The sequence below is a fragment of the Neofelis nebulosa genome, chromosome 4, assembly GCF_028018385.1.
Source record: "Neofelis nebulosa isolate mNeoNeb1 chromosome 4, mNeoNeb1.pri, whole genome shotgun sequence".
Taxonomy (NCBI): domain Eukaryota; kingdom Metazoa; phylum Chordata; class Mammalia; order Carnivora; family Felidae; genus Neofelis; species Neofelis nebulosa.
This window is the reverse complement of record NC_080785.1, coordinates 91,080,921-91,108,639: the sequence shown is the minus strand read 5'-3', so window position 1 is coordinate 91,108,639 and position 27,719 is coordinate 91,080,921. Positions and strand designations below refer to the sequence as shown.

The window sequence follows — 27,719 nt, the reverse complement described above, 5'->3', positions numbered from 1 at the left end:
AAGCGCTTCAGTGTCCCCGCTGGGAATATTCCTTTACCACCACCCCAGGCTTCTCTATTTGCAGCCCCTTGGCAGCTACCGTTTGCTCTGGGACACAAAGGCTTCAGTGTGGAAGACAACAGAGCCCGAGCTTCCTGCCCCATTCCCCCTTTATTGTGCCACTAGCATCAGGAGAAAGGAGGGCGGGAGGAAGCTGGCCCAGTTTCCTGAAATGTCAGGCTCCCTAGGGAGAGCTCACCACCTCCGCCTGGGCTCCCTCGCTACAGCTGGAGCCGGAGGCAGATCGGGATCCAACCTGTGCTGGTTTGCGGCCCTCAGTTGCTTTCAGGCCTGCAGTGGAATCAAGTGGGCGAGCATTCAGCCTCTAGTCTCCCAAGAACAGAGCAGTCAACCTCCAGGGGCCAAGTCTCCAGAGGGAAGGAAGGAGCCCTATCCCTCCCAAGTCCAGTAGCTCAGCAAGCCACACGCCCCCAGACCCACCCGGAGGACCAAGGGCGTGCGACACCATCTTCCAAGTGGGCTGTGGAGAGTTATAAATGTGATGCTGCGCGCCTGTGGTATTTTTCAGTGTAAGATGAATATCGTATAAAAGGCTTGATCCCTGTTCCCCCCAATCCCAGCTCAGAGGTGGGAGGTGGGGGGCAGGAGTGGGAGGGAAGGGTACCTAGGAGGGGAAAAAAAACACCATAAAAATCCTACTGCAAGCCTTTAACATGTCTTGGCTTGTGTGGTATTGTTAGGAAGGTGAGCTAAGTGGGTTATAGGCAAATATTGGAATGTTCTTAAGAAGAGCCATATTTACAAATTCAGAATGCTATAGATGTGTAATCCTTTACTGGTAAAGCTGCCAGCGATCTATCCTCTCATATTCCGTCTTTCTTTTTCCGTAATCAGCCTGGGTCGTACTCTCTGATTCAGGTTTCACTGATCTTAAGGACAACAGTCCCCGTCCGCTCAAGGAAGTGTCTCTCTCAACATGTGAACAGTCACCAGTGGTGATGTATTTGGAAGGGGAATAGTCCAATACCACTGTTTGTTTGTTTGGTTTTTTTCCTTTCTGGAGCATTTTAACAAGAACCTGGAGTACAACTCATTTTGCAAAGACTTCTGGCAGTGACTCCTGAGTTAGCAGGCAGTTGCCAGGGGGGCACTGAGCAAGCGGTGTGTGTGTGTCTGTGTGTGTATCTGTGTGTGTGTGTGTGTGTGTGTGTGTGTGTCTGTGTGGTAGGAGTGGAGACATGTGGGAAGCAGGAAGGGCACTGTCACTCGGGACATCAAGGGACAGGACATCAAGGGCAGAATTTGCCAGAACGATATAGAAGGGAATGGGCAGGAGTTGGGCCGGGAGATCTCAGTTCTCACTAGAGTTACGGGGCCCAGGCAAAGGTCTCAGCTCGTCCAGAAACAAGGGGCCGCTCGAAGCACCTGAAAAGTCCCAGCCAGCCGGCCCCGGCATAAACGACCACTTTATTCCCAGGAAGATGGAAAGACACAGCTTGCTGCCACTTCTCAGAGCCATGTGCAAGATGGAGGCGGGGAGAGAATTACTTCCCCTGTTGCCCTCCTGGTGGCCCAGCCAGTAGCAAGGTTATTGCTCTTTTAATTTAATCCTTTGTCTGCCCTGGTGAAGACAAAGCACATTTCACTTTATGCAAAAGTCCTTCCCTAATGGAAAGGCCAAGAGAAAGCTCCTTAATGGAGGAATTGCTGCTCTACATCACTTTGCCTCCAGCTGCGAAACTGATTAACGTCCTCAGAGTCTCCGAGGAGGCTTTGCTGCAGTCACGGTGGCCATTTCCGAGCAGAGGGGGAGGTGGAGCGTGGGAGTTGGGTGGGAGGGGGTTGGATCTCATTGAACCTCCTTCAAGAAGTAGAGACAGGGCTGGGGGAGGGGGCCCAGAGGAGAAATGCCAGGAAATGGAGTTATTCACATACACACCACTCTGAGCCCAGTATTAACGCGTGCCTCTGAGCGTGCTCCACCTGTACCCCATCACGACACAGAAGGTGCATGGGGAGGGGGAGCTGAAGCTGGATCCAGGCCTGTGCCAAACAACACAAGCCACCAGCCACGGGCACCTGCGACTATTGAGCATTTTCAATGTGGCTGGTCTGAAAGGAGGTGAGCTGTAAGTATAAAGGACACAATGAGTCCAAAGACCCACTATAAGCAAAGGATGTAAAATATCTCATGAATTGGGGCGCCTGGGTGGCTCAGTTGGTTAGGCGTCCGACTTTGGCTCAGGTCACTATCTCACGGTCCGTGAGTTCGAGCCCCACGTCGGGCTCTGTGCTGATAGCTCAGAGCCTGGAGCCTGCTTCGGGTTCTGTGTCTCCCTCTCTCTCTGCCCCTCCCCTGCTCATGCTCTGTCTCTCTCTGTCTCAAAAATAAATTACAAAAACATTAAAAGATATCTCATGAATCGTTTTTATATTGATTATGGGTTAGAAACGATAGTAGTTTGTGTATGAGTATTTAAAATGTAAGAAGTATATTAAAATTAATTTCACCTATTTTGTTCTACCTTTTCAATGTGGCTACTAGAACATTTAAAATGACACACACCACAGTCATTTCTGGCCCACATGCCAGCTGTATTGGGCGGTGCTGGCCCAAACAATGTACAACATGCTATTAAAATTTCCTTAAAAAGGCAGGAGCAAATGCCAGAGGTCTCTGCACTAGCCCGCACTTGTATGTTACCTGTGATACACTTTCAGTTCATTAAGCTGCATAGAGGTTGCAGGATTTGTCATTTTAAGGGAGGTTGGGTTCTGGAGCTGTCCTAGAGCTATTTTTTAATCCGTTCTTCCTCCTCAGGAGTTCCCACCAGCAAGGCAACTCCTTGGAACCCATCAGGTAAGATGATAGGCACAAACCAACCCAGGGTGGCTTCATGCACATGCTTGGGTATCTTGTTTTTGTTTTTGTTTTGTTTCTTGTGGGAAGTCGTGTATTTTAGTCATCACTCGGGCAATCTGAAATGGCCCCCTTCTCCCTGAGCCCCTACCATTGATTATTCACCATTGATAAGTCTGACCTCTTTTACCTTTTGATCACATTATAGACCACAGTCACCAAACAGAAAATACCACATCATGTATTGAAGGGAGTGGAGGTCACATAATTGTCTTGCAGATCACATCTTCGCCAGGTAGACGGTTTGCTGCGTGATGATGGCAGGGGAGTGGCCAGTTTGGGGGCAGGGGGGTGGAGGGGTCTCAGCCATCCCCTTTTAGACTCTTCCCTCTGAAGTGCCCTTCCAGCCAGCACCACAGCAGTCTGCATGTGAGGCACATCTTCTAGGTGCTCAGTGCAATGACCAGCCATCAGGTACTTTGAAATATCAACCCCTAGTTCGTTCAGACCATTGCAGTACCGACCCAGTGCCCCTAACAACAGGATCCCCTCTGATTATGGTTCATGATACCATTTCTTTCTTTCTTTTTTTTTCTTAATTTATTTCTTTTGAGAGAGAGAGAGGGCACGAGCAGGAGAGGGGCAACGAAGGGGGGCAGAGGAAGCAGGCTCCAAGCTGTAAGTACAGAGCCCACGCAGGGCTCCATCCCAGGAACTGTGAGATTGACCTGAGCCGAAATCAAGGGTCAGATGCTTAAGCCACCCAGGCTCTACATGATACCGTTTCTTAAAACATGCTCTTCTGGAGACCTGTTTTAGGATGGGTTCCCAAATGCACAGGACTCCTGGACAGCAAGGTTGTAATTGGCACCCTTCCCATCTTTATAGGTGCCGGTCACTATCCATCCAGTCTTGCCCACTGCATGGTTCTCCCCATGAACCCTGGACCGTCCAGTACTCAGTGTCATGGTTGACATCCCAGCCGGCCAAGAAAATGACACAGTTTACGTAGGCCCGGTCTGGGTTCTCGACATAGATGCTGCCTATGTAGTTAGCCGTCTTCTCTGTCGCCCTTGTACTGCAGCCGATGGGCCTTTGGTGTAGATTTCTGCCAACATCTCTCTTCTGGAGAGGGGAGCCATAGTCGCCAACCTACTTGAGGGTGTAGTTCTGGACGGCATGGCCGTCTTTGAGTTCCGTGCAGGTTCCACATTGGTTAAGCTCCCGGTCATTATCATACTCCCAGTCCTTGGCCTGGTAGCTGTTGCAGGCCTCGTCAGGGATGCCTTGCCGGTGGGCGTACCCCCACACCTGCAGGTTGTCACCCCTGCGCAGGAGCCCAGGTTGCAAGCGTCCTTGCAAGGGTCCTTTACAGGCTGTGCTGCCAGCATGGGGACGGTGGGGGGTGGTGCAGGGAGCATGCCCCCTTCCTCTTGCTGTGGATCCTACCCGCCATCCTGGCTGTGGTGCTGCCATGCACCCGGCAGGCACCACAGTATGGGGGGATGGTCCGGCCCCCTGGGGACACTGGCATAGTTGACCCTATCCACGTTGCTCCAGTCCCAGCTCTTGGGTAGATCTGACAAGGACAGGTGCTCATGAGGCCAAGGCTGTGTCCTGCGCCCTGGCTTGGACAGCTGGTCCCTCTGCGGGGGTTGGTGGCAGCTCCCGACCAACTGAAGTGGGGCCAGGCCAGCGTGCCTCCCTCCCCCCGATGTCACCGCCCCCCCCCCCTCCTGGCAGCATGGGCAGCAGCAGTCACAGCCGCAGCCCGGACAGTGCCAGAGCTCCCGGCTCTGCTTTGGTGTTCCATTAAAGCCCGTGCTTGCTTCTTCAGTTCTGTGGTCCTCAAAGAGTACAATGTCAGAATCACCTGAGCGGTTTGTATTCCAGGAGTCCATGGTTTTTGGTTTTTTTTTTAACATTTATTTATTTTTGGGACAGAGAGAGACAGTGCATGAATGGGGGAGGGGCAGAGAGAGAGGGAGACACAGAATCGGAAACAGGCTCCAGGCTCTGAGCCATCAGCCCAGAGCCCGACGCGGGGCTCGAACTCACGGACCGCGAGATCGTGACCTGAGCTGAAGTCGGACGCTCAACCGACTGAGCCACCCAGGCGCCCCAGTCCATGGTTTTTTAAAAGCAGCCTGCAAATATTCTCACGCAGGGACCTGAACGCCTTCTGAGAAACCATCCCAGCCTCTCTAACCAGAAGACTCCCCCTGGGGTATTTGGCAAAGTTGCAGATTCCCAGGCCCATCCCAGACCCACAGGATGGGAAACTTGGAGAGATACTTGGGAAATTTGGGAAAACATGCCCATGGTTTTCAGCCCTGGCTGTTCAAGAGATTCACCTGGGGGCTTGCAAAGCCTGATGCCTGGATCACACCCCAGGACAGTCACATCCGACTCTCGGCAGAGTGGGACCCAGATATCTGTTGTTTTTTTAGGTTCCTCTTCTGGTTTCAATTTACAGCCAAAGTTAAGAGGCACAGGTTCGGTGAATAGTAAAGTACCTCCAGAGCGTCCAGAATAAAAAGTCTAAGTACAAAGGCCGTGCTGTGTCACTTCTTGAACCGCTATTCCTTTCCAATCTGAGAAAGGGTTCTTTCTACATCATGCTCACTGCTTCTGCAGGCTGGAACATTCTGCGCAGCTGTTAGTTCTAGTGCAGGTGTTAAATACTTCATTAACACTTTCTGCTGCACTTGAAGGGCCCCCTCCCGCAAATAACTCCTAAGCACACTGTGGAAGCTATGGGTGCAGCTAGTTCCAGGCCCCCAGCCCCTGCAGCTGAGCTCAGACCTCTTTGGATGGCACTACATATTCTTTTAAGGGAGCAACGCCTGCTGCATTTGTTACCCACCTGGCTGCTTCCCTTGCTCTGAAAGCATAACAACCTGATCCAGGAGGGGTTTTTACTTTATTTTTTTAATGTTTATTTATTTATTTTGAGAGAGAGAGACAGAGACAGAGCATAAGCAGGGGAGGGGCAGAGAGAGAGGGAGACACAGAATCTGAAGCAGGCTCCAGGCTCCAAGTGGTCAGCACGGAGCCTGACGTGGAGCTCGAACCCACAAACTGTGAGATCATGACCTGAGCTGAAATGAGCCTACCCAGGTGCCCCAGGAGGTATTTTTAAAGGGACTGCTATGGCCTTATTCCCTCTGTATAATTTGGAAAGATCTATTAAAGATGGGGATTTAAAAATAAACCCTTTTCTTGGCAGTCAGAGAGTCCTTCCACTTTGCCCCCACTGCATCTTTATAGCAATTATCTTGTTGAATTATAATGATTTGGTGTGTGCACGAATGTCTCCCACCCAGACTCTAAACTTCTTGAGGTACAAAGATGTGTGTTACTCATCTTTGAGTCCATAGTATCTAATAGAAAGCTGGGCACATAGTGGATTCTTGGTAAATGTTGAAATGAATTAAATGTATAAATGAGGTACTATAATTTGGGTTGCCGACCCATCTGAAATCCTTTTTCCCTTGGTCACCCTCAAGCCACAGTGCCCGTAGGACACAGCGCTGGCCAGTGAGGAGTAAACAGAAGTCCTCTGGTTAGGGGCTCCAGAAGCGTCTTTGTTTTCCTACCAAAAAAGGTACAGGCTGGTCTGGCCTGCTCCCTCCACCCTGTACCCCTTCCTGCTTTTTTTTTTTTTCTTCCTGCCTGGAACTTAAAGGTAAAGCCTGGAGGTACAGCAGCCATCTTGTAATCATGAGGCAAATAGAAAGAGGACAAAACCAACATACTCTGGGTGAAAGAGCAGAAAGATAGAAAGATAGAAAGAGCCCAGGTTTCTGATGGCAGTAGATGAGCCAGCCCTGGACTGCCTGCCTGCCTCTGGGCTTCTTATGGGAGGAAAAACAAAATCCCACATCCACCACTGTGATTAAGTTTTCTTAACTTAATTGTTGTTGTTGTTTTCAGACCAACACATTTATAACTTACATAGCAAGTATGTTACTCATAAGCATGCATTTAAAGCACCTAGTGTGGCTCTTAGCACATAGTAGGGATCCATTAAGTGTTTGCATATTCCAGGTATTCATGCAAATAGAATCTTGAATAAATTACTTTGGGGGGAAAGAAGGGTCATCTTCTGATAATAACAGTCTATTCTGTAACTTAAGATGTGCCCACTAATCTCAAAACAGCTTTGTTTCAGACCCTGCCGACTGTATCATATTAGTGCTTGAGGTTATCCCCAAGTCTCGCTTCCTCGTGTTAGAAAAAGTAGCCCTGTTGAGGCTGCAAATCACGTAGCAAACAGCCGAAACAGCCTCCCGGTGTTACCAGTTCCCCGAGTGTCATATTTCAAGCGCTCGCTTCTCTGTAAGGTGGGATTTGCCAGAGCAATGCCTGCTCCAAGGTTAGCTGGCTGGCTGGCTGGCTGGCTCTGGTTCTTTTCTTTCCGACCTGGGCTGCCCAGCTGCAGGGCGCACAAGCCACTTCAGGGGACAGAGCTGGGAGCCACAGCATCCCTGTCCTGGGGACACGCTGAGAAGCTCCTTCGCCCAAAGGTTAGCGTTTACAAGAGCTCCACCGGCAGCTGTCTTTAAGGGAGTGGATTTAAAAGGGAGAGAAGCAAGATCTCAGACTGAACCGTGAGGGAAGGTTCCAGGGCCTAGACTCTGGTTTTTCTCTGTGGGATTCCTCCTGTTCTTTGGAATTTCTGGGACTCTTTTTTCTTTTCTTTTTTTTAACTTGGCTCCAAACAGCTTGACCTCATCTCTTGAAAACAAGTGTTAATGCCGACCTTTGGGATACACATTTTCCACTTACTTTTAAAAGAATATAGCTGGGGGTGGGGGGGGGAGTGCCTGGGTGGCTCAGTCAGTTGGGCATCCGACTTTGGCTCATGTCATGATCTCACCGTTCGTGGGTTCAAGCCCCGCATCGGGCTCTGTGCTGACAGCTCAGAGCCTGGAGCCTGCTTCAGATTCTGTGTCTCCCTCTCTGTCTCTGCCCCTCACACTCTGTCTCCCTCAAAAATAAATAAACATTAAAAAAATGTTTAAAGAATATGGCTGGATTTGTATTAACTTAGAATTTAAAAATACTGAGCATTTTTAATATGCCAGGCACTTGTGCTAAGTGGCTTTATGTGCATGATTTAATACTTACAGTCCCCCAGCTGTGGAAGGTGCTATTGTTCTTCCATTTTTATAGAGGAAGAAATGGAAGCTCAGAGAGGTTAAGAACTCGTCTAAGATCACACAGGGCCATGAATCTTATCCGGGGTATCCAGAGCTCCCTCACCCATTCCAACACCCCCTGTACTCTATGCTATGGACAGCACAGTCCTCCCATATCACTGCCCCAACGGCCCCCCACTGCAGGCCGAGGCTCCAGGCTCCTGGGTCAAAGGCAGCTTGGAGAAGCCCTTCTTGTTTAACAAGGAGACTTACACTGAGGGGTATGCTTCGGTTTGTGTCTTCTGGATCGAAGGCCTCCACCTGATAAATGAATCCAGGATTTGCTCCTTCCACTATGTACAGGTCTAGACCTATATTGGCGTCCAGAGTGGAAGAAGACACATTTTATTAGACAAAGCAAATGAGGAATTAAGAAACCGGGACAGCCGTACATGGCGGAAGGGAACCGAGTGCACCTGCATCGTGGGAAAGGCGGACGCGGTGATGGAGGCGGTGAGTAAGCCCACCGGCCGGCGGGCGTGAGCGGACCGCTTATGGGAATTTATAACGTGCTCGGTGGCCAAGCTGGCAGCACCTCTCCCCACCTTTCCTTTGCTGAGAGGTGACCTTGGGGAGGAGCCTCCTGCAAGAGGCTGATTCCTGATCCACTCTCACGTGCAAATTCCTCTGAAACCTAACCAAGGTCACCTCCTGAAGTGAACTTAGCATGTCAGCTGAAATGAATGATGTGCAGAAGGAATAAGGGAGGGAGAGGGCTGCGGAAGCTCAGGGAGGGGACCAGAAATTGGTTTCATCTACTTCAGAGTTCTCGCAGCCAGGGGGAACCAGCCCCTTGGCCCCGCCAGCCTTGCCTAGGGGTATCTCTCTCTCTGAGAACCAGTCCTTCTGAGAAAGGGCTGAGAACGCGCACATCCACTCACTCTTTGGAGGTATCGTGGTAAGGACTTATGTTTTCTCCCTTATCTTCATAACACCCTGTAAGGAGGTATTGTAATTATCTCTACTTCACAAATGAGGGAATGGGCTCCGGGAAGTGATGGGGCTGTCTCAGCTAGGAAGGAGGTGAGGGCATAAAAATTCAAACCCAGTCCACCTTCCATCGGAGCTCCAGCTCCCATTCACCTTCGTCACTGCTTGTGCTTCCATTCAAGTCAGTATTTACTGAGTTCTCACTACTGCAACAGACACGGATCCATCTACGCATTGGGAAGGCAGCGGTTCCCCAAACCCAAAGCCCTGCTCTCACTGGGCTTCCATTATAGTGGGAAGATCCAGACAAAGGAAATGAGCAAAATATGTGAATGTTACAGAGCGACGTCATGGGGAAAATCAGGGAATGGCGTGTTGTGGGTTGGGTTCCAACGTGAAATGGAGTGGTTGTGGAAGGTTCGCGGACACTTGAGTCAAGATTCTTAAAGAAATGAGGTGCCGCCATAAATATGGGGGAGGGGCAAAGAGTAAATGCAGACGCTGACTCTGACAGGTGGTGCCTGGGGCACTGACAGTCCGGTGAGGAGGCCGGGACTGCCATAGCGGAGGAGTAGCAGGAAATGTGTGGGAGAGGACATGTGGAGGCTGGAGCAGTCTTGCCAGTTTGGATTGCCTTAAGGAGTCTCTGGCTCTCGTTTTAAGGGAGATGAGAAGTTCCTGTAGGGTTTTAAGCAGAAGGGTGCCTTGATTTAACTGATATCTCCCAAGATCCTTCTGGCTGCTATGCGGAGAACAGATTGGCAGGGGCTAGGGCAGAGCAGGGAGACCAGTTAGCCGGCCACTGCAATAAGCCATGCAGTCATGTATGGTGACACTTGACCGGTGCCTTGTGCCATGGTGGTAGTGACAGGATGCCAAGCAGCGGTCAGACTGCATGGACTTGGAAGTGGCAAGATTTCCCAATGGTTTTGATGTTGGGTATGAAGGAGAGAGGAGTCATGGCTGACTTTGAAGTTTTGGTCCAAGCAACTGGAATGCTGGAGGTGCCATTAGCTAAGAGGGGAAAGACAGAAGAAGCAGATTTTGGGGGGTGGGGGGGGTCGGGAGTGGAGTGGGAGCTGAGGGTTTGGTTTGGGGGCATGTCAAGTTGGAAATGTCACGTTATAACACCGATTCCAATGTGGGGCAGATTTTGTATACCACCAAGCAATCCTCTGACACTAGCTGGCAGTTCTACAATTCGACTCAATTCTGATACTATCTACCCAGAGACAGCATTCAGATTCCACAGGCCAAGAACTCAGTCCCACGAGACATGTCCACCACTACCCCCACCCCCACCCCACCCCCCGCCACTTCAGATGTCAATTTCCAGTTCAGGTTGTCATCTGTGCTTCTGACCCACAAGCTGTAAGTCTGAGTTTCCCACCATCCCCTCTTGGGGTTTGGTGAATTTGCTAGAGGGGATCACATGACTCGGAAATATTTTACTTACTAGATTACTGGCTTATTGCAAAAGGCTATAACTCAAGAACAGATAGATATAAGAGATGCATAGGGTATGATATGGGGAAAAGGGCACAGAGCGTCTATGCTCTCTGGGTACACCACTCTCCAGGAAGAGAGAGTTTGTTCACCAACCTGGAAGCTTTGCCAATCCCACCCTTTTGTGGTTTTATGGAGGCTTGATTACAAAGGCATGGCTGATTACATCATTGGCCATTGGTGATTGAGCTCAGTCTCCATCCCCCTTCCCTCCACAGAGGTGGGGACAAAATGGAGGATGGGAGTCAGAGTTGCAACCTTCTAATCACATGGTTGGCTCCACTGGCCAACCTACTTAGGTTTGGGTGACCTGGGGACATTCCAAAAGTCACCTCACAGTATCCCAGATGCCTACTAGACATGGCAGATGGAGATATTGGGTAAGATGGCTAGATGTTTGAGTCAGGAGTTCAGAGGAGAAGACTGGACTAAAATGGAGGTTGTCAGTATGGATGGCATTCAAAGGCATGAGCATGGGCAAGATTATGCAGGAAGTTACCCTATGCTCCAGTCCTTTATATTGTCCCTGCTCTGCAGCAGACAGTCACACACTGCCCTCCAGGCCTCCATGGGGAGGATTAACAAGCGAGTCAATGACCGCAGCACACGGTGATGAGTCTCTGATGGGCTCGTCCCAGCTTCCTCCAGAATGACCCACTCGAGGTCCCAGAGCCTCAGTTTCCTCCCCAGGTCTGAGACATTCCCAAGAGAAGTGACAGAGGTGAGGGGCTTTGTAAATCGTTGGGCATCATTATTGGGAGTCCTGTGCTGGAGGACATTTCATTTATTCCCTGCTCATTAAGCAGATGCCTTTTCCAGGGAAACAGCTGCTTGTTTACTTACTTGTCTGCTTTGCTCAGCCCCCCAGGGTCCTCCCCTGTGCCACCGTCTGGCCATACCGCACACCCCAGTGTATCTTACCTTTTGCCAAGTTGCCTTGAAACTCAGGCGGCTCGTTCACATCTGTTACCTGGACGGTCAGGATCTGTAGGTCAGTGACACCAACATCATCCTTAACATAAATCTGCAACTCAAATATGTTTGGTTCCATTTCAAAGTCTAGTTGTTCCTTCCCACTGGTGACAACCTAAAAGCAAATGCAGAATTCTTAGTAACCCTGTGGAAGAAGATATGTTTGGTATGCATGCATTTTGCAAAGGGATGTTACTAGGAAGGAAACAACAGCATCCTTTCCCTCACTGTCAAAGGAAGGGGTTGTTTTTCCTTAGTCTGTCCAACAGAAGCCCCATGACACTCCGCTAAAGGGGCTCCTGCATGTGATGCCACTTTTCCTGGGAAAGAAAAACATTTAGGTGACATCCTGATTCCATCCACTGGAGATGGAAAGCCAGGAGTTAAAACCCTGCCTGTCACTACTTGAGGTTGGCGCCTAGGCAAGTCTACCCTGAGTGTAGTTAGGTTTTCTGACACTGTACTTTCCTGTGATTGCTGTTAAGTTGCATCTTGGCATAGCACGCCATGCTAACTTTCCCAAGGCCATGTCCAAGAGTGAACAAGGGAAGGATACATTTGCAGAAATAAGGAACAATATATACTTACATCAACACCCTGTTAGTGTTTTTGTACATTTCCACACATCCTTCCACTATTGGAAACTTGTCCTCTGAATTATGTTTTGGAAATGTGGGAGGGATACCAAGAACCAGGGATAGAGAGACATCACCAGAATCATCAGCAGGAACCTGGGAAGTCCATGATGGGAGGGTTCTGCTGAGGCTAACTGGAGGCCAGCTGGTGACCTCTCATGTCTACATGCACACTCCTGCCACCAGCTCAGACCACAGAGTGCCCAGAGTCCTTTCGGACATTTCATAAATGTCTTAATTATCCTAATGGAACCTTTTGGTTGTTGATACGAATGGGGCCAGGCAGGCATTCAGTATCCTGTTGTGAGGAGAGCACTTAGTTCCAATCTCGCTTTCATGGCTGAACTTTTGTGTGACCTTGGGGAAGTCCTGTACCTTTCCCTGATTTTGCTTCCACATGATTATAAGTAGGTAAATAATCCTCGCCCTAGTTAAACAGGTGAGGTATAAGACAGGATATTATAACAAAGAATAGGGGGCAGAGTTCATTGTGAGCCGTGTTTAGCCAGGGAAGGCTTCATGAAGGAGGCTATGGGTTTCATGTTTGACTTTGCAAGATCTGGGCTGCAGATCTGGGCTGGTTGAGTGAAGACAGCCACAGATGGGAATGAGTACATGCAGTGGAGGGAGAAAGTGTGGAGGAGGGCTGAGAGAGACAAAGATGTAGTCTTGTCACTACTGTGAGCAGGGGTCAGCCTGGCGCCCACGTATGTGGAGATGACCTGTCTCTGCGTCTGATGCCTGTAAGGAGAGAGGCAGCATAAGCGAGGCGTCCAGAGCATAGACTCTGGAGCCAGGCTGACTGGCTTTAAAGCCCAGCCTTCCCATTCCTTAACCTATCTGTGCCTCCATTTCCCCATCTGTAAAATGGGGACATTAAGAGCATCTACTTTAGAGGGTTGTTGTAAGGATGAAATGAGTGAAGCCATGGAACACTTAGATCACTGTTTAACACTGAGCAAGCACCCAGCAAATGAGAGCCAGAAACCGTGCAGTGAGCATTTGTCCCCCAGAGCAGCTCCCTCTGTCATGACCCATTCTGTTTCCTTGATTTAGACCCGAGCTTCCTGCTAAGCCCGGAGGCATCTCCTGAACCCCAAGCTTGAGCAGATCTTTTACCACAATATTACCTACTGACAGCTCCGTGTCCTTGGGAACTAGCTCTGATTCCCCAGAGGAAGGAAACAATACAGTCAAAGAAAGAGCCCAAAATACTACATTTTGGAGTTAGAGGAACTGGGTTGCTACCAACACAAATGGGGGAGTTGTTTTTGCTGTTGCTACCAGCATTTATTAAGTGTTTACGTGCCGGGCTCTTGCCAAGCCATTTTGCCGAGTATCTTATTAAGTCGTGGCAACAACCGCAGGTTGGTGAAGGTTCCCCGTGTTTCACGGGTAAGGAGAGTAGGCCAGGGAGGGGAAGGTGCTCCAAAGGTCATTGCTGGGAGCAGTGGAGCCTCCATTTGGTTGCAGGCAATCTGGCTGCCGAGTTAGGATGAAAGACAATGTTTGGCCTCAGGTATGTTAAGTCTGAGGTCATTCTGGTCAAAGCTCAACAAATTTGCTGGTGACAGTGGGTGAGGAAATAGGAGAGTCTGGCTGAGAGAGAAAGAGGGGCAGGTGCAGGCCTCCACACGACCTCAGAGCAATGCTTGCATGCCTGCCCGGCTTCTCAGAACTATCCTTCTTCTTCTTCTTTTTAATGTTTATTTATTTTTGAGAGAGAGGTGAGAGAGAGACAGAGAGAGAGAACAAGTGGGGAAAGAGTAGAAAGAGAGGGAGACACAGAATCCAAAGCAGGCTCCAGGCTCTGAGCCATCAGCACAGACCCCAACGTGGAGCTCGAACTCATGAACCGTGAGATGATGACTTGAGCCGAAGTCGGACTCTTAACTAACTGAGCCACCCAGGTGCCTCTCAGAGTTATCCTTCTTGCTGCTGTTATGGGAGAAAACTCCATGACTAACAATTGGCCACATGTGGCCAAATGGGGCTCTGACATCTCTCTTGCTGGGCAATAGTGGGCCAGCGCAGAGTAGGGACTGTGAGCTAGGGTTCTTGGGCCAGCTTGCCAGATCCCAAGTCTCAAGTTGGCCACCAACTAGCTAAGTGAACCTGGGCACACTGCTTGGCCTCTCCATGCCTCTGTGCCCCACCTCTAACATGTAAATAATGGTAGTACAGCACTCATGGTCCTATTGTGAGTATTACATCAATGAATTCACAAAAAATTTAGGGGGATTCCTGGTATATGATAAATGCGCCATACACATGAGTTGTTATCATTAGATCATTGTCACAAATCCTCCTTGCCTGCCCCCTGTCCCCAGAAGTCTCAGCAGCTGTGTTTGAAAGTAGAGAGGCCTGAGCTCTGGCGTGATTCAGAGGTCACCCTCTGAAAGCCCTGTACAATGAAGTCCCAAGGCCAACGGTAGCCAGACCTCTGGACCAGAGACCCAAAAACCTCACCATTGGACTTCTCCTGCAGACTGTCCAGTCAGCCCAAGGAGGAGTCAGGTTCTACTGTGGTGGTAGCTCTTATGAACATTTGGGGTAGGAGAAAAGGATTTTTTTTAATGTTTATTTATTTTGAGAGAAAGAGAGCATGCATGGGGGAAAGGCAGAGAGATGGGGAGGAAGAGAAACCCAAGCAGGCTCTACACTGTCAGCACAGAGCCCGACACAGGGCTGGATCTCATGAGCCATGAGATCATGACCTGAGCCAAAGTCAAGAGTCAGACGCTTAACTGACTGAGCCACCCAGGCACCCTGAGAATAAGATCTTTTTGGAGGCGATAGTTGATGTCATTGGGTGGTTTCTGGGGAGAAGCAACCAATTCTTTTTTTTTTTTTTCCAACGTTTTTTATTTATTTTTGGGACAGAGAGAGACAGAGCATGAACGGGGGAGGGGCAGAGAGAGAGGGAGACACAGAATCGGAAACAGGCTCCAGGCTCCGAGCCATCAGCCCAGAGCCTGACGCGGGGCTCGAACTCACAGACCGCGAGATCGTGACCTGGCTGAAGTCGGACGCTTAACCGACTGCGCCACCCAGGTGCCCCGAGAAGCAACCAATTCTTAAGAATAGCTTCAGGACTTATGAATGCGTGGCTGGTCCTAGTGCTGGCACAGAGTCCAGGAGGGCACCAGGGCTGGGACAGTCCCCTGAACACTGGAGCCCACATCAGTTGAGGTGCTAATAAAATTGCCATTTCTAGAGTTCAGGAATAGGATGGAATTCTTCCTTGACTGGTAGCCCTGTGTGAATCCCATCAAACATGGAAAAGGTAGGTATTTCCACCTGATTTGGGGGCTTGCCAAAACAGCAACAATGTGCATGGCAATGTAAGAAAAAAAGCCTAAGATTGGTGGTCAGGTGACCTGAGTTAAGTGCTTATTTCATCTTTAATGGCTATGTGATCTCAGATAATTCAGTTAAACTTGCCATCTCTTTATGATCTTAGTTCTGAACTGGAATAAAGCATTTTACTTTTATTTGTTTGATTTTTTTTTTTTAAAGAGAGAATGCAAGCAGGGGGTACTTAAGGCTCCACACTCAGCAGAGAGCCCAATGCAGGGCTCGATCCCACCACCCTCAGATCATGCCCTGAGCTGAAATTAAGAGTTGGATGCTCAACCAACTGAGTCACCCAAGTGCCCCAGCAATAAAGCACTTTAAACAGTGATAATATCAGTGTCAGTAGTAACATCAAGAGATCAGGATGCATATCTGAAGCAGCACGGTCACCATCATCATTAAAGGCAGTAGACTATCGAGGCTAAGGGAGGGAGCTCTTAGTGGGAACAACCCAGATGTCTGTCAGTTGATGAACAGATGGGCAAAATGTGGTCTGTCCAGATGGTAGAATACGATTCAGTCACGAAAAGGAATGAAGTACTGACACACGATACAACATGGGTGACCCATGAAACTTTTTTGCTTCAGGGAAACTGGCCGGTCATTAAAGACCACGTACAATGCAAATCTATTCAGAGACAATGTCCAGAATAGGCAAATCCGTTAAGACAGAAAGGAGATTAGTGGGTGCCAGCGACTGGGGGAAATAGGAAAAGGGGAGTGACTGCCGATAGACTAGGGGTTCAATTGGGCGTGATGGGATGTTCTGAAATTAGATTGTGGTGGTGGTCTGTGAAACGCTAAAAACCACCGAATTGTACATATTATTTTTTATTTTTATTTTTTTAAACATTTATTTTTGAGAGACAGACAGAGCGGGGGAGGGGAAGAGAGAGAGGGAGACACAGAATCCAAAGCAGGCTCCAGGCTCCGAGCTGTCATCACAGAGCCCAATGCGGGGCTCGATGTCACGAACCATGAAATCATAACCTGAGCCAAAGTCAGACACTTAACCCACTGAGCCACCCAGGTGCCCCCTGAATTGTACATTTTAAATGGGTGACTTCTATGATGTACACGTTATATCTCAATGAAGCTGTATATAAGACTAGTCAGAGATATGAAGTCAGGCTACCTGGGTTCTAGCTTCGGCTCAGCTACCTGAGAGCTGTGCAACCCAGGGCAAGGTATCTCATATCTCTGTTAAATTTTGCTTCGGTTTCCTGCATCTGTAAAAAGGGCTAGTAATATAAATAAAATCATTGGGTTGTTGGAAGATTACAAGAGTAAACACATGTAGAACAGGTCCCACAGTGTCCAGCCAATACCGCATGCTGTGTAAGTGCAAGCAATTGGCAGGGCTTATAGGAACAGATGAACAGCAGCTGTGGAAGATGAACCAGATGTCAAGGGCCAGGCAGACAGGGCAGGTGAGTCACAGAACCAGCATCTGGGGCCCGGGAATGTACACTGGATACTGAGGTGAAGACCTCCTGAATGGGGTGCTGAGAAACACCGTGTTCCTGCGCTCTGGCCCTCAAGTCATGGCTCTTGAATGTGAATTACTGAGTCTAAATTATCCACGAGGAAACAGTCACACAGCACAGCTGCCCATTTAGACTTGGATTTCTATGAAGGGTGTGTTCTTCCATATTAAATAAGTCTCCTCATAGATTTCCTTCTGAAAAATCACAGAATTCGAGAAAAGCAGCATCACCGGACACAAGTTCATCAGCGCCTGGCTTTTGAGGAGACAAATACCCAAACTATGCCACCCAAAGAATTTAGTTACTGTCAGTACACTTCTAACGCCTGATATCATGTAAGGGCGGTTGGCAATAAGAAACAAGACTTTTATTTGTAATAAATTGGGCATTTGGTCACTGCACTGGATTGAGTGAAGAAAGAAGGTCCCAAGTGCTCTGGGGCATCTAGCACAGAGGGCTTTACGGTGCCCCAAACAGCCCTTGTGGATCTTACTAGAGGAGAGATTGAACCAGGGAAAGAGGAGGAAATGATCACTGATCTGGAATCCCATCCACCCTCAGCTTCAGGACCCCTCTTTGTGGACAACTCCCCCTGGGAGTGGGATGTTCTTGCCTCAAAGTCGGTGCCTGACAGCCAGTTCACTTTGAAGGCATCAGTGAGAGGGCTTGAGTTGATGATCAGCGGAAACCCTGGGGTCACAGGTGCCAGCGATGCTGATAAATTCACAGAAAACTTGTGCACTGAAGTCTCAGGTGGAGAATTCTCAGCCACGTTGCTTGTAGCAGGCAAATGGATTAGGCGTAGTCCTTCTCTCCCTGTGGGTTTAAGAAGGATGCAAAACAACATGAACATAAAGCCTTGTGCTGGGAAAAAGGACTTAACAGCTCGCTCTATGGTTTCAACTCGTAGCTCGGGGCAACGATGGAACCTGGTCACTCTTGCCAGGACTGGAAATGGAAATCTGAGATCTTCTGGGAGCCAAGAAAACCACCACAAAACAACCATGAAATCTGCTTTTGTCATTCTGTAAATAAAGCTGCCGCGTTTCTCTTGTCTCCCCGCACCCCTTCTCTTTTCTTTGTGAAGGGCTAGAGAAACAGAAACATGATGCCTTTGGAGACGGACATTCACTTGAAGGACCTAGTCCCATCATGACTCAGGTAGTTTACAAGAGTTTATTTGCCTCGTCTGTGTCAGTGTTTGATTCAGAGGTCATCAAAAATGGGGCGATCATGATTGGCAAGCCCCAAAATCATGTTAGATCTCCTTACATCTGTAAGTAATCTCCAGGACAATTGTTTGTTATCGTTGGATGCTGGGGGCATCATGCAGAGAGGGTCAATGAGTACATCTTGATTGATACATTAACTCCCATTTCACAGACAAGAAAACATGAGACTCAGTGAAGGCGCGTGCATTGCCTTGGACTGCACGTCAGACAGGGACTTTGACAATTTAAGAGAAAGTATGCTTCTTCCAGGAAAATCCTGGGACATTCTTAGGTCTCCTCGATACTCTGCAAGATCTTGCCAATATAGAGGAGACCAACAGCTCCTGCTCTTTCATGCTTCCATGGTGATGCTTACTCAGGGTGTGTGTGTGAGGCGGGGCGGGGGGAGGTGAAAATTGTCCTGCCCCAAAAAAACCCACGTTCACTCAGAACCTCAGGATGTACCTGATTTGGAAATAGAGTCTTTGCAGATTAACTGGTTAAGAGGAGATCATTCCAGATTAGGGAGGGCCCTGACCCACCAAATGATGTCCTTATAAGAAGAGGACAGAACACAGAGACACAGGAGGAAGAAAAGCATGTTATGCTAGAGGCAGGAATTGAACTAATGCATCTACAAGCCAAGGAGAAGCAAGCAAGCACCAAAAGCTAGGAAGCACACATGGAACAGATCTTCTTCAGAGTTTCTAGAAGCAACCAACCCTGTCCCCACCTTGACCTCAGACCTCTGACCTCCTGAACCATCGGCATTTCAGTTCCTGTTGTTCTAAGCCATCCACTGTGTGGTAGTTTACTGTGACAGCTCTAGGAACTCAGTACACTTCTCCAGTTGCCAAATAAGTGCATAAGGTAAAATCCTTTCTCTCATTTACTCCTCGAAACAATCCTCTCGCATAGGCATTAATGTCACCATTTTACAGATGAGGAAACTGAGCTGAATAATAACAAGTAACAGAACCAAACTTTATGCTGAAGCCCTACTTGTTAGCCAGCTTCCTGATCGTGGCCACCTTTAGCCCTGGGAGACGAACCACCTGGAATTCTGGGAGGAAGTACAGGGGGCAGTAAGAGGATCAGTCCTACCAAAAGGTGTACAACTTCTAGAAACAAACCAGCCATGGAAAAATGCTGGCTTTTGTAAGAGAATGTTTTTATTTCAAAATTGGGGGCGGGGCTTCAGAGAAGTAGATGCAAATGTAGGAAAAATGGAAATATAACCATACTGATACAAGCTTTCATAAATCTAAAATCATTGGGGTGCCTGGGTGGCTCAGTCGGTTAAGTGTCCGACTTCGGCTCAGGTCATGATCTCACGGTTTGTGAGTTCGAGCCCCGTGTCAGACTCTGTGCTGACAGCTCAGAGCCTGGAGCCTGCTTTGGATTCTGTGTCTCCCTCTCTCTTTCTTCCCCACTCACACTGTCTCTCTCCCTCTCTCTCTCTCTCTCTCTCTCAAAAATAAATAAACATTAAAAAAATTAAAAAATAAATCTAAAATCATCTTAGTTTAGAGACTAAAATACATTGTACACAAGTTATTTTTGATTGCAGGATTAGCCAGTTTTATGGACAAGGACTGTGCAAGGGCTCAGAAAAAACTGCTGAGGTTTAGGGTAACATGGTTACGGATAGATTTTTTTTTAAATCTGTCAAAATGACTTTAATATTATAGCATTCTTGTAATAAAAATTCGGAGCAAGGAGTACCTAAATGGCTCAGTTCCTTGAGCGTCCCAACTCTTGATTTAGGCTCAGGTCATGACCCCAGGGGTCAGGGGTCAGGGTCAGGTCATGGAGCCTGCTTAAGATTCTCTCTCTCTCTCTCTCTCTCTGCCCCTCCCCTCCTCTTAAAAATGGAGAGCAAAATAGTAAACTTGGAATATTTAGAGGCAAAGAGTTCCCAAAAATAGTTTTTTTATTTAAAAAAAAATTTTTTTTTAACGTTTATTTATTTTTGAGACAGAGAGAGACAGAGTATGAACGGGGGAGGGTCAGAGAGAGAGGGAGACACAGAATCTGAAACAGGCTCCAGGCTCTGAGCCATCAGCACAGATGCCTGACGCGGGGCTTGAACTCATGAACCGTGAGATCATGACCTGAGCTGAAGTCGGACGCTTAACTGACTGAGCCACCCAGGCGCCCCCAAAAATAGTTTTTTTAAATGAGCAAATTAATCAATTGCTTTGGTGCTTAAGTTATTTTAGGCATAATTCCCTCTTGCTCTCTTTTCCCACAGTGGAAAATCACCAGGGCCCCCCTCCCCATCCCCAGCTGTTCACCAGTGTTTCCTCTGTTCAGCAAGACAAGGGTAGTCCTAATAAGTAAAATGAAAGGTTGCCAATTTCAAGGGACCCCACCCCCCACCTTCGCCTGCTCCTTCCCACTCACCCCAGTAACCTGGGCCTCTCCAGTCAAGAGGAAGGAAACTTCTGCTCGTATTTAAGCAAAGCTAGAACTCCCTCGGTTTTTCTCCAGAGCAGCCTGCAGTTAGGGTGTGCCCAAATGAATAGACTGAAAACAAGTAACCACTTGCTTTTTCTAAGCTCGTAACTCGTCAGGCATTGTGTAGGCTTTCCTGCCTGATCTCAGCTGTTCTAAACACAATCCTGCCATGTAGGTATTACCATCACCATTCTGCACATCTGTGATCGCACTCAGTAAGGGGTTGTGGCAGGCCTGGATCACTGCCTCTGGATCTTCTAGATGACAGATGGTACATACCAACTACAGACCGTCTGTCACGTGCCCATCGGGTGACCATGCACATAAGGCACCATGCATCATGATGGTGCTGGGGCCTGGTAAGAAATTGGCCCCTCCACCCAGATGTTAGATGTGGCGATGCAATCTGTAAGAGGCTGTTTGGGGGAACAGCATAAGGAATCGTGCTGGGGTATTAGCCTGACATGGGCTCAGGGTGTGAGAGGCTTGCTAGGTGCCACTCGGGGCTTTCCACAGCCTTGCCCTGAACAGGCAGCTTACCATGGCCACCAACCTTGGCGCGACTCCTTTGATGAACTGAGAAGGCCGGTCAAGCCGTGCTCTTCAAATATCTCCCACTGATATCATTTAGTTTGCTTTGCAAAGAGTGTTTCCACTGATCTTGTTATGTTCATTTTAACTTTGATAAGGCCTGGGTTCTGGAAACTAATTCCATGAAAGAACCAGCCTTCCAATCCCAGGCACCTGACTCCAAGCACAAGCCTCTTTGCACAGCCGCACACTGCCCCCTCCTATTTGTAGAGCTTTCATACTCCTCCGTGAATGGTCATATTTTACAAGGTAGTGAGGGAGATATTTTGAAGGGGGAAGGACAGAGGGAAGGTTAGAAGCCAAGGAAAGGCTCTCCCTAAGACACCACGCGCTTGCCTTCTGAAACTGGTCTTCCAAACTTTCTCTGGCGGTCTGAGCAAGAAAGAGGCTTTAATGGAATTTGACTTACACATGCATCTTAATTAAGGATCAAATTAGAATTGCTTGAAGCGTACACTTTGAAAAAGAAAGAACACGCAGAAGATTTATTATCAGTCACCGAGCCCACTGAAACATCTTGCTTGGGGTTGGGATCTGGATGGATGATGTGCTCACTTGTTTCGAAATGAGCGAAAGCGCTGCCTTGCCAGATATGGACCAACAAGGCCTCCTCCTGGAAGCCGTGTTGGAATAATTAAGGCCTCTGCAGCCTCAGTTGTGGGGGAAGAAGCTGGCCACCCTGGGCCTCCGACACCAAAGTGACCGTGTGGTTCAGGAAGCGTGGGTGATGCCATCTTCTCCCTCCAGGAACGCAGCTGCTCTCACAGTGTGATTTCAATACAGGGCAGTCCTTGCCTGAGACCGTCACTCAGTAAGTACCTTTTCTTTCTCTCCACTAGCTAATCAAAATGGTAGGGAGAGAGATCAAGGAGTGTTGTGAAAAAAGAATGAGATTTGGAATCGGAGCTCTTGCTTCAAGTTTGAGCTTTGCCACTACTTAACGTGTGACCTTGGGCTGGTCCCTTAACTTCTCTGGGGCCCTCTGTCCGCTTCTATCTCTCAGGGCTATGGTGCTGCACTAATGGTAGCCATTAAACAGAGTTCAATTGCTAAACAAGACTCCTAGAACCTGAGAGAGAACGCTTGCAAATCTACAGTTGATTACAGAAAAAGGAGGCAGTATAGCAACAACATTAAGTGAATATCTGCACCAGGACTAAAGGTGGCCTCATGCCTTGAGGATCAGAGAGGCCAGGCACCAGTTTTTTTCATCCTGTTTTCCCTAAGGGTCATAACAGAATGCACTTGCTCAGATCAGAGACCACTGACGTATCTAATGATACCTCACAACCTGGGAACCCCAAATAGAGTCTCCACTGGACATTTTTCTATTCTGTTGGTCATGTAGGCACCATCTTGTTATATAACCAGCTTCCACAACAGGGCCTTCCAAGCCAGGTGCAAATCATCAATCTTACTGTTGTCAATAAACAATGCTTGCAGGCCCATACAAATAATTCGGAAACTCCCAGGACCTGTGGGAGCGGCACCGTTAATCAGTGTGCTTCTTGCCTTGAGCAGAGGTCAGTTTTGTGCAGGAACTTCAGTGAAGCAACTCAGGATAATTCCAGGCCTACTAGATTTCACTCTCACAGCAAAGATACCATACACTGAAAACGCATATACTCGCCAAACCATCAAGCATTATAGAATATTGTTTCAGTATATGCAATGTCTTCCTGTGCCTTTAATTTCCAAGATGTATACCTCTTTAGGTGGGATTCTCACCTGTCTTCTTTGGGGAGCTGATCCATGCCAAGCAAGGCTAATAATAGCAGGGAGCCCTGAATAAGACACAGAAGAAAAGATGGTGACTCTACTCGCGATTCTGGAAATTACACTGGGCCATAAGTAGCAGGAGAAAGATGTGTGTGTCTCAGAGCAACCCTCTGGTGCTGGCCCGAGAAGGGCTGGTTTCTGGCAAACCTCTTCCAATTCCATGGGGGTGGAAATACAGATGGATTCCAGATACTAAGTTCTTGAACTTGAGAGATGAAGACAACCAGATTGCCATGGGAAGGAGGTAGGGGGAGTGCCGAGAGGAGGAACACCTTTTGTTCCTCTGAGGTTGACTCTACACAGGAAAGTGATGTTACAGAAGAAGTAGAAGCCTTTTACAATGTTTGTTGGTTCCCATATATCAGATTGATCAGCCAACAGAAAGACTTTCAGGGGATGGGCTCCATGTTCCTGCCTTTTGAAATGATGAGAGCATTAATAACGAAAGGTTGCACCCAGTTCCTCAAGGATCCTGAGACAGTGAGCCTTGGTCCTCTTTTTGACTTCCTAGCACTGCCTAGCACAAGATCAGGAGCAATGGCCAGCCTGGGGGGTCTTCCTAGAGAGACATGAGCTAGCCTCATGCCTGGTGCTCTGCAGAGAAGAATCAAGTCAATGGCACTGGTACCTTTTTCATGTTCATGTGGATCTTCCAGCTACCAAGGAACCCTTCTTTCATTAAACACCCTGGAATTTTTAATCCCCAAGAGAGTAATACAAATATTACTTCCCTCGAAGAACTTTCTCAAAATGTAGACAACTTTCAGCGGGCAGTGGATTTGAATACGCAGAGGAACCCTTGCTAAGTCCTCCAGCTTCAGGAATGGCACGTGGTCCTTTGGTACTGATAGAACCCGAAGACTGTTTCATCTCAACTCTTTTCCACCGGCGTGCTTGGGAGGTTTGTCTGCTTTATGTTCTCGTGGGGCTTTCCTCTGTAAACCATTGCGGAGTGTGACACTGTAACATCTGTAGCATCCTGAAGAGAAACTGTTTGATTTCTCTCATCTTAACAGGGGGTGGGAAGGACAGAAGCTAATTTAAATGACAGTACAAGCAGGCATCTGATCTAAATTTCTGTGTTGTAGGGGAAGGTATCAGTAAATGCGTGTGTGGGGTGGGGGGGGGGGGGAAGACCCAGAAAGGGATGATGATCCATGAAAACAAATATTTATTGGATCCCTTATATATGTATGTGACATGCGGGGACCACAGAGCAGTAAGATACAAAACCTGTTATTGCAGGGCTGACATTCCCCTTGAGGAAACACGACAGAAACATAACGGATGAATTCTAGAATAACTCATACTACCTTTTGTTAAGCACTCATTTCGTGTGGGGCACTGTGTTCAAACCTTGGCATACATCCCACGTGTGGGCAAGAGGAGCTCCACGGTACAGTGGGAAGAGTACCCACCAGGAGTCGGGGCAATCCAGGTGGGCTCTCTGGAGGAGGTGGAGCTTGACTTGGGTGTTAGAGGATGCAGAGAAGTTAGACCAAATGAGAGGAAAGAGGATATTGTTTGAGATTATTATGGTGATGCCTGCTTCCAACACCCTGAAAGCAGGTGCCAGTGTGGCTGCCCCCCCCCCCATGTGACTCTAGTGTTTGAGAGGGAGGATAAGAATTGGGTTCTCAGACTCACAAAAGAAGGTGAGAGGGAAATAGTCTGCATCACAGCAGACCTTCCAAAAACCAAGATTTTCCCTTTGGAAGCAAAAGCGTGGTACAGTGCATGGTCTTTTGGAGATGGGGGTGGGGTGGGGGTTGAGTGTGGTTTTGATAAGAAATTTCAAGTATTTATTGCAAACCTTTGTGATCTGTCCCTTTCACACATCCAATAATAAGGTTCCAAATGATCATATCCACTATGAGACATTGGGTTCTTACTAAATTCACTCTTTCCTCAATGGCAATGTCACCTCTTAACTCAAATGATTGTGGTCCTAGAAGCCTATATTTCTGGGAAAATCTCAAATGTTTACTTCAAGTGAGAGTCTGAGCTGCTCAAGACCCAGCCTCACAGTCCCTCTACCAAGTAGAAAAGCCCAAGATTCAAGAGGGTTCAATTAGAGGAAACCCAGTCATTTATTTATGTTATTAAAAGACCAAAAGGAAAGGTAAATGGTCATTTCCATAAATCTGGAAAAAGCATTTGATTTAAAAACTATTTTGATTTAGAAATAAATACCTGAAAAAAGAATAAAAGTTATCTCCTTAACATGTAAAACATTTCTGTTTCACGCCGAAAGTTAACATCATCCTTAATGGGGAATAAGACAAGAATGTACACTCTTTTTTTTTTTAAGTTTATTTATTTTGAGAGAGAGAGAGAGCACAAGCAGGGAAGGGCAGAGAAAGAGGGAGAGAGGGAGAGAGAGAGAGAGAATATCCCAAGTAGGCCCCGAGCTGTCGGTGCAGAGCCTGATGTGGTGTCCAGTGTCATGAGATCATGACCTGAGCTGAAATCAAGAGTCAGACACTTAACTGACTGAACCACCCAAGCACCCCACTTATCATTGTTTAACAACAGCCTGAAGGTACAGGCCTGGTAATTAGATAAGAGAAATAAATACAAAATAGAAAAATAGGCAAGGAAGAATATAACTGTAGATTATTTTCAAAACCTAGAAAATGCGTGAGAGTCACCTGGAAAACCATTACAAATAATGAGATACGTCATTAGTAGGGTTCGATCCATTGTACAACAATCAGTTAAAACATACAAGGGAAGATAAGATTCCTTCCACAAATACAGAAAAAGGAGAAGGAAAAGAAGAACTAGAAGGAAACATAATCATAATCAGAATGTGCAAGATCCCTGTGAAGGAAATCTTAAAATAATCTGGAGGAAAACAAAGACTTAAACAAGTGTCTAGAACAGTTGAACAGGAAGGCTCACGTCATACGTAATAAGCACTACCATTTACTAAGCATTTGCCACTCCTCTCAGTGTGTTCTTGCATAACTCATCAAATATGTAAATTATCCCTAAATTAATCTGCAAATTTCACATGATTGAATTCCACACATTCTGCATATACTACCTATTCAAAAATAAGATTTAATTTAAAAAGCTCAATTTCCATAATCCAAGCTGACAACATTAAAGAGATCACCCGGGATTCTTGAAGCTCTTGAATAAGGAAGAGGGACTACAAGAAGCAGTAGGTTCAATCCTTCGTGCTTCATCCGAAGACATTGTCTTTGCTCAAGACTAAGACAATGGCCCCTTGATACCTCAGTTTTCCCATAGGATGATCTGCCAACTTCAAGTTGCCCCCACAAGACTCCAGAGAAAGGCCAGAGTCTCCACAAAGACTGACTTGACATACCCACAAAGCTCTGTAGTGAAAACCATTCTTCCAACCTTACACCCTGGAAGGACAGGCACAGGCCAGTTACCAAGGGGAGAAAATGAAGTCTGCACAAAGACTAGACTTTAGTCTAGACTGGAGACTAGACTGTAGCTTCTTTTGGTGCGCACCCTTCCCAGAGCACCTGCCCAGCCTCCTCGGGCTCCCCGTCATTGCATTATCTCGTTCGCCAGTGCCAATGAGCCCACAATTGAGCAAGACCTCCCAGATGCAATTTCCTCCTCGGGGACGTTATCACTCAGTGGTATCATGCAAACAGAGAGCAGCCCAAACAAGGGACAAAATGGAGTTCCTACCTGACATGGCATCCAGGAGAACCAGGAGAAAAACTGCCCCTTGCATACTGGATAGTTCACTTCTGTATGCACTTCCAGGATATTACCCAGTAGCTGAATCCCGCCTGAGACCCAACATTTATTCCAAATGCCACTCATCTTCCCTTCCTGGCTTTGTTGCCATGTGAGAAAGCAAACAGGCTTTGGTGGTAGCTTGGGGATACTAAACACCACAGGACTGTTTGTTCTTTGATTACCTGCTTCTGTGACCGCATGGTTACCCAAGAAGCCAACCAGCCGGCCCTGGTGAGCTCAGAGTCCCTCTTAAAATTCTACACCCACTGTGTGTCTTGACAGAGAGCCCAAAAGAGAAGTGGAAAGAGCAAAGAAAGCAGAGACATAGAGATGATGCTAAAAGCTGGGCATAAGCATAGACATCCATGATAGTCTCAGCCGCCCTATAACCAGATGTCTTATCATTCTTTTTCTTTTTTAATTTTAAAAATTTAAAAATTTTTCTTTTTATTTTGAGAGAGAGGGCAAGCAGGGGAGGTACAGAGAGAGAGGAAGAGAGAATCCCAAGCAGGCTCCTTGCTGTCAGTGCAGAGCCCGACATGGGGCTCCAACTCATCAAATTCACAAACCACGAGATCATGACCTGAGCCAAAGTCAGACACTTAATTGAGCCACCCAGGCTCCCTGGGCATCTTGTCATCCTTGGAGGCAGGGTAGTGAAGTGGGACTTTTTCTCCTGCCCTGAATTGATGAGTAGGGCTCTGAGTTGGGACCAGACCCTTCTCAAGGCAGACTGGCTGCAATAGACCTGGCCCTTTGACTGCATCCATAACCACCGTCCCTCTAGCCCTCAACGTGGTTTGTGGACGAAGATTACTGGAGTAGTGAGGCAGACTTCCGCCCACTGGGAGTGATGTGGCCCATCCCTTGGGGCCAGGTGCTGCCCTATATGGTGCTTTCATGCCCCATGTGGCCCCATGCTAGGCTCCAAGGCGTGGTGAGCAAAACACAGTCGGGCTGGAGTCCAGAGAAGTTCAGAGAAGGAGCAGTGGCAGGAC

General features: G+C 47.8%; 1 protein-coding gene and 1 pseudogene across 1 annotated transcript in view; both read right to left on the bottom strand.

The window, feature by feature from the left end:
* CDHR3 (cadherin related family member 3) overlaps window positions 1-26,805 on the bottom strand; it is a 65,811-nt gene extending 39,006 nt beyond the window's left edge. The window contains exons 1-4 of the mRNA XM_058725373.1: window positions 26,668-26,805; window positions 17,565-17,767; window positions 11,422-11,587; window positions 8,278-8,375 (exon numbers count right to left, since the gene is read on the bottom strand). Of these exons, the coding sequence (XP_058581356.1) occupies window positions 8,278-8,375; window positions 11,422-11,587; window positions 17,565-17,767; window positions 26,668-26,713 (513 nt within the window). The 5' untranslated portion in view covers window positions 26,714-26,805. The remainder of the gene's footprint in view (window positions 1-8,277; window positions 8,376-11,421; window positions 11,588-17,564; window positions 17,768-26,667) is intronic.
* Window positions 3,491-5,346, bottom strand: LOC131509529 (cathepsin Z-like; annotated as a pseudogene).
* Window positions 26,806-27,719: the final 914 nt, after the last annotated feature.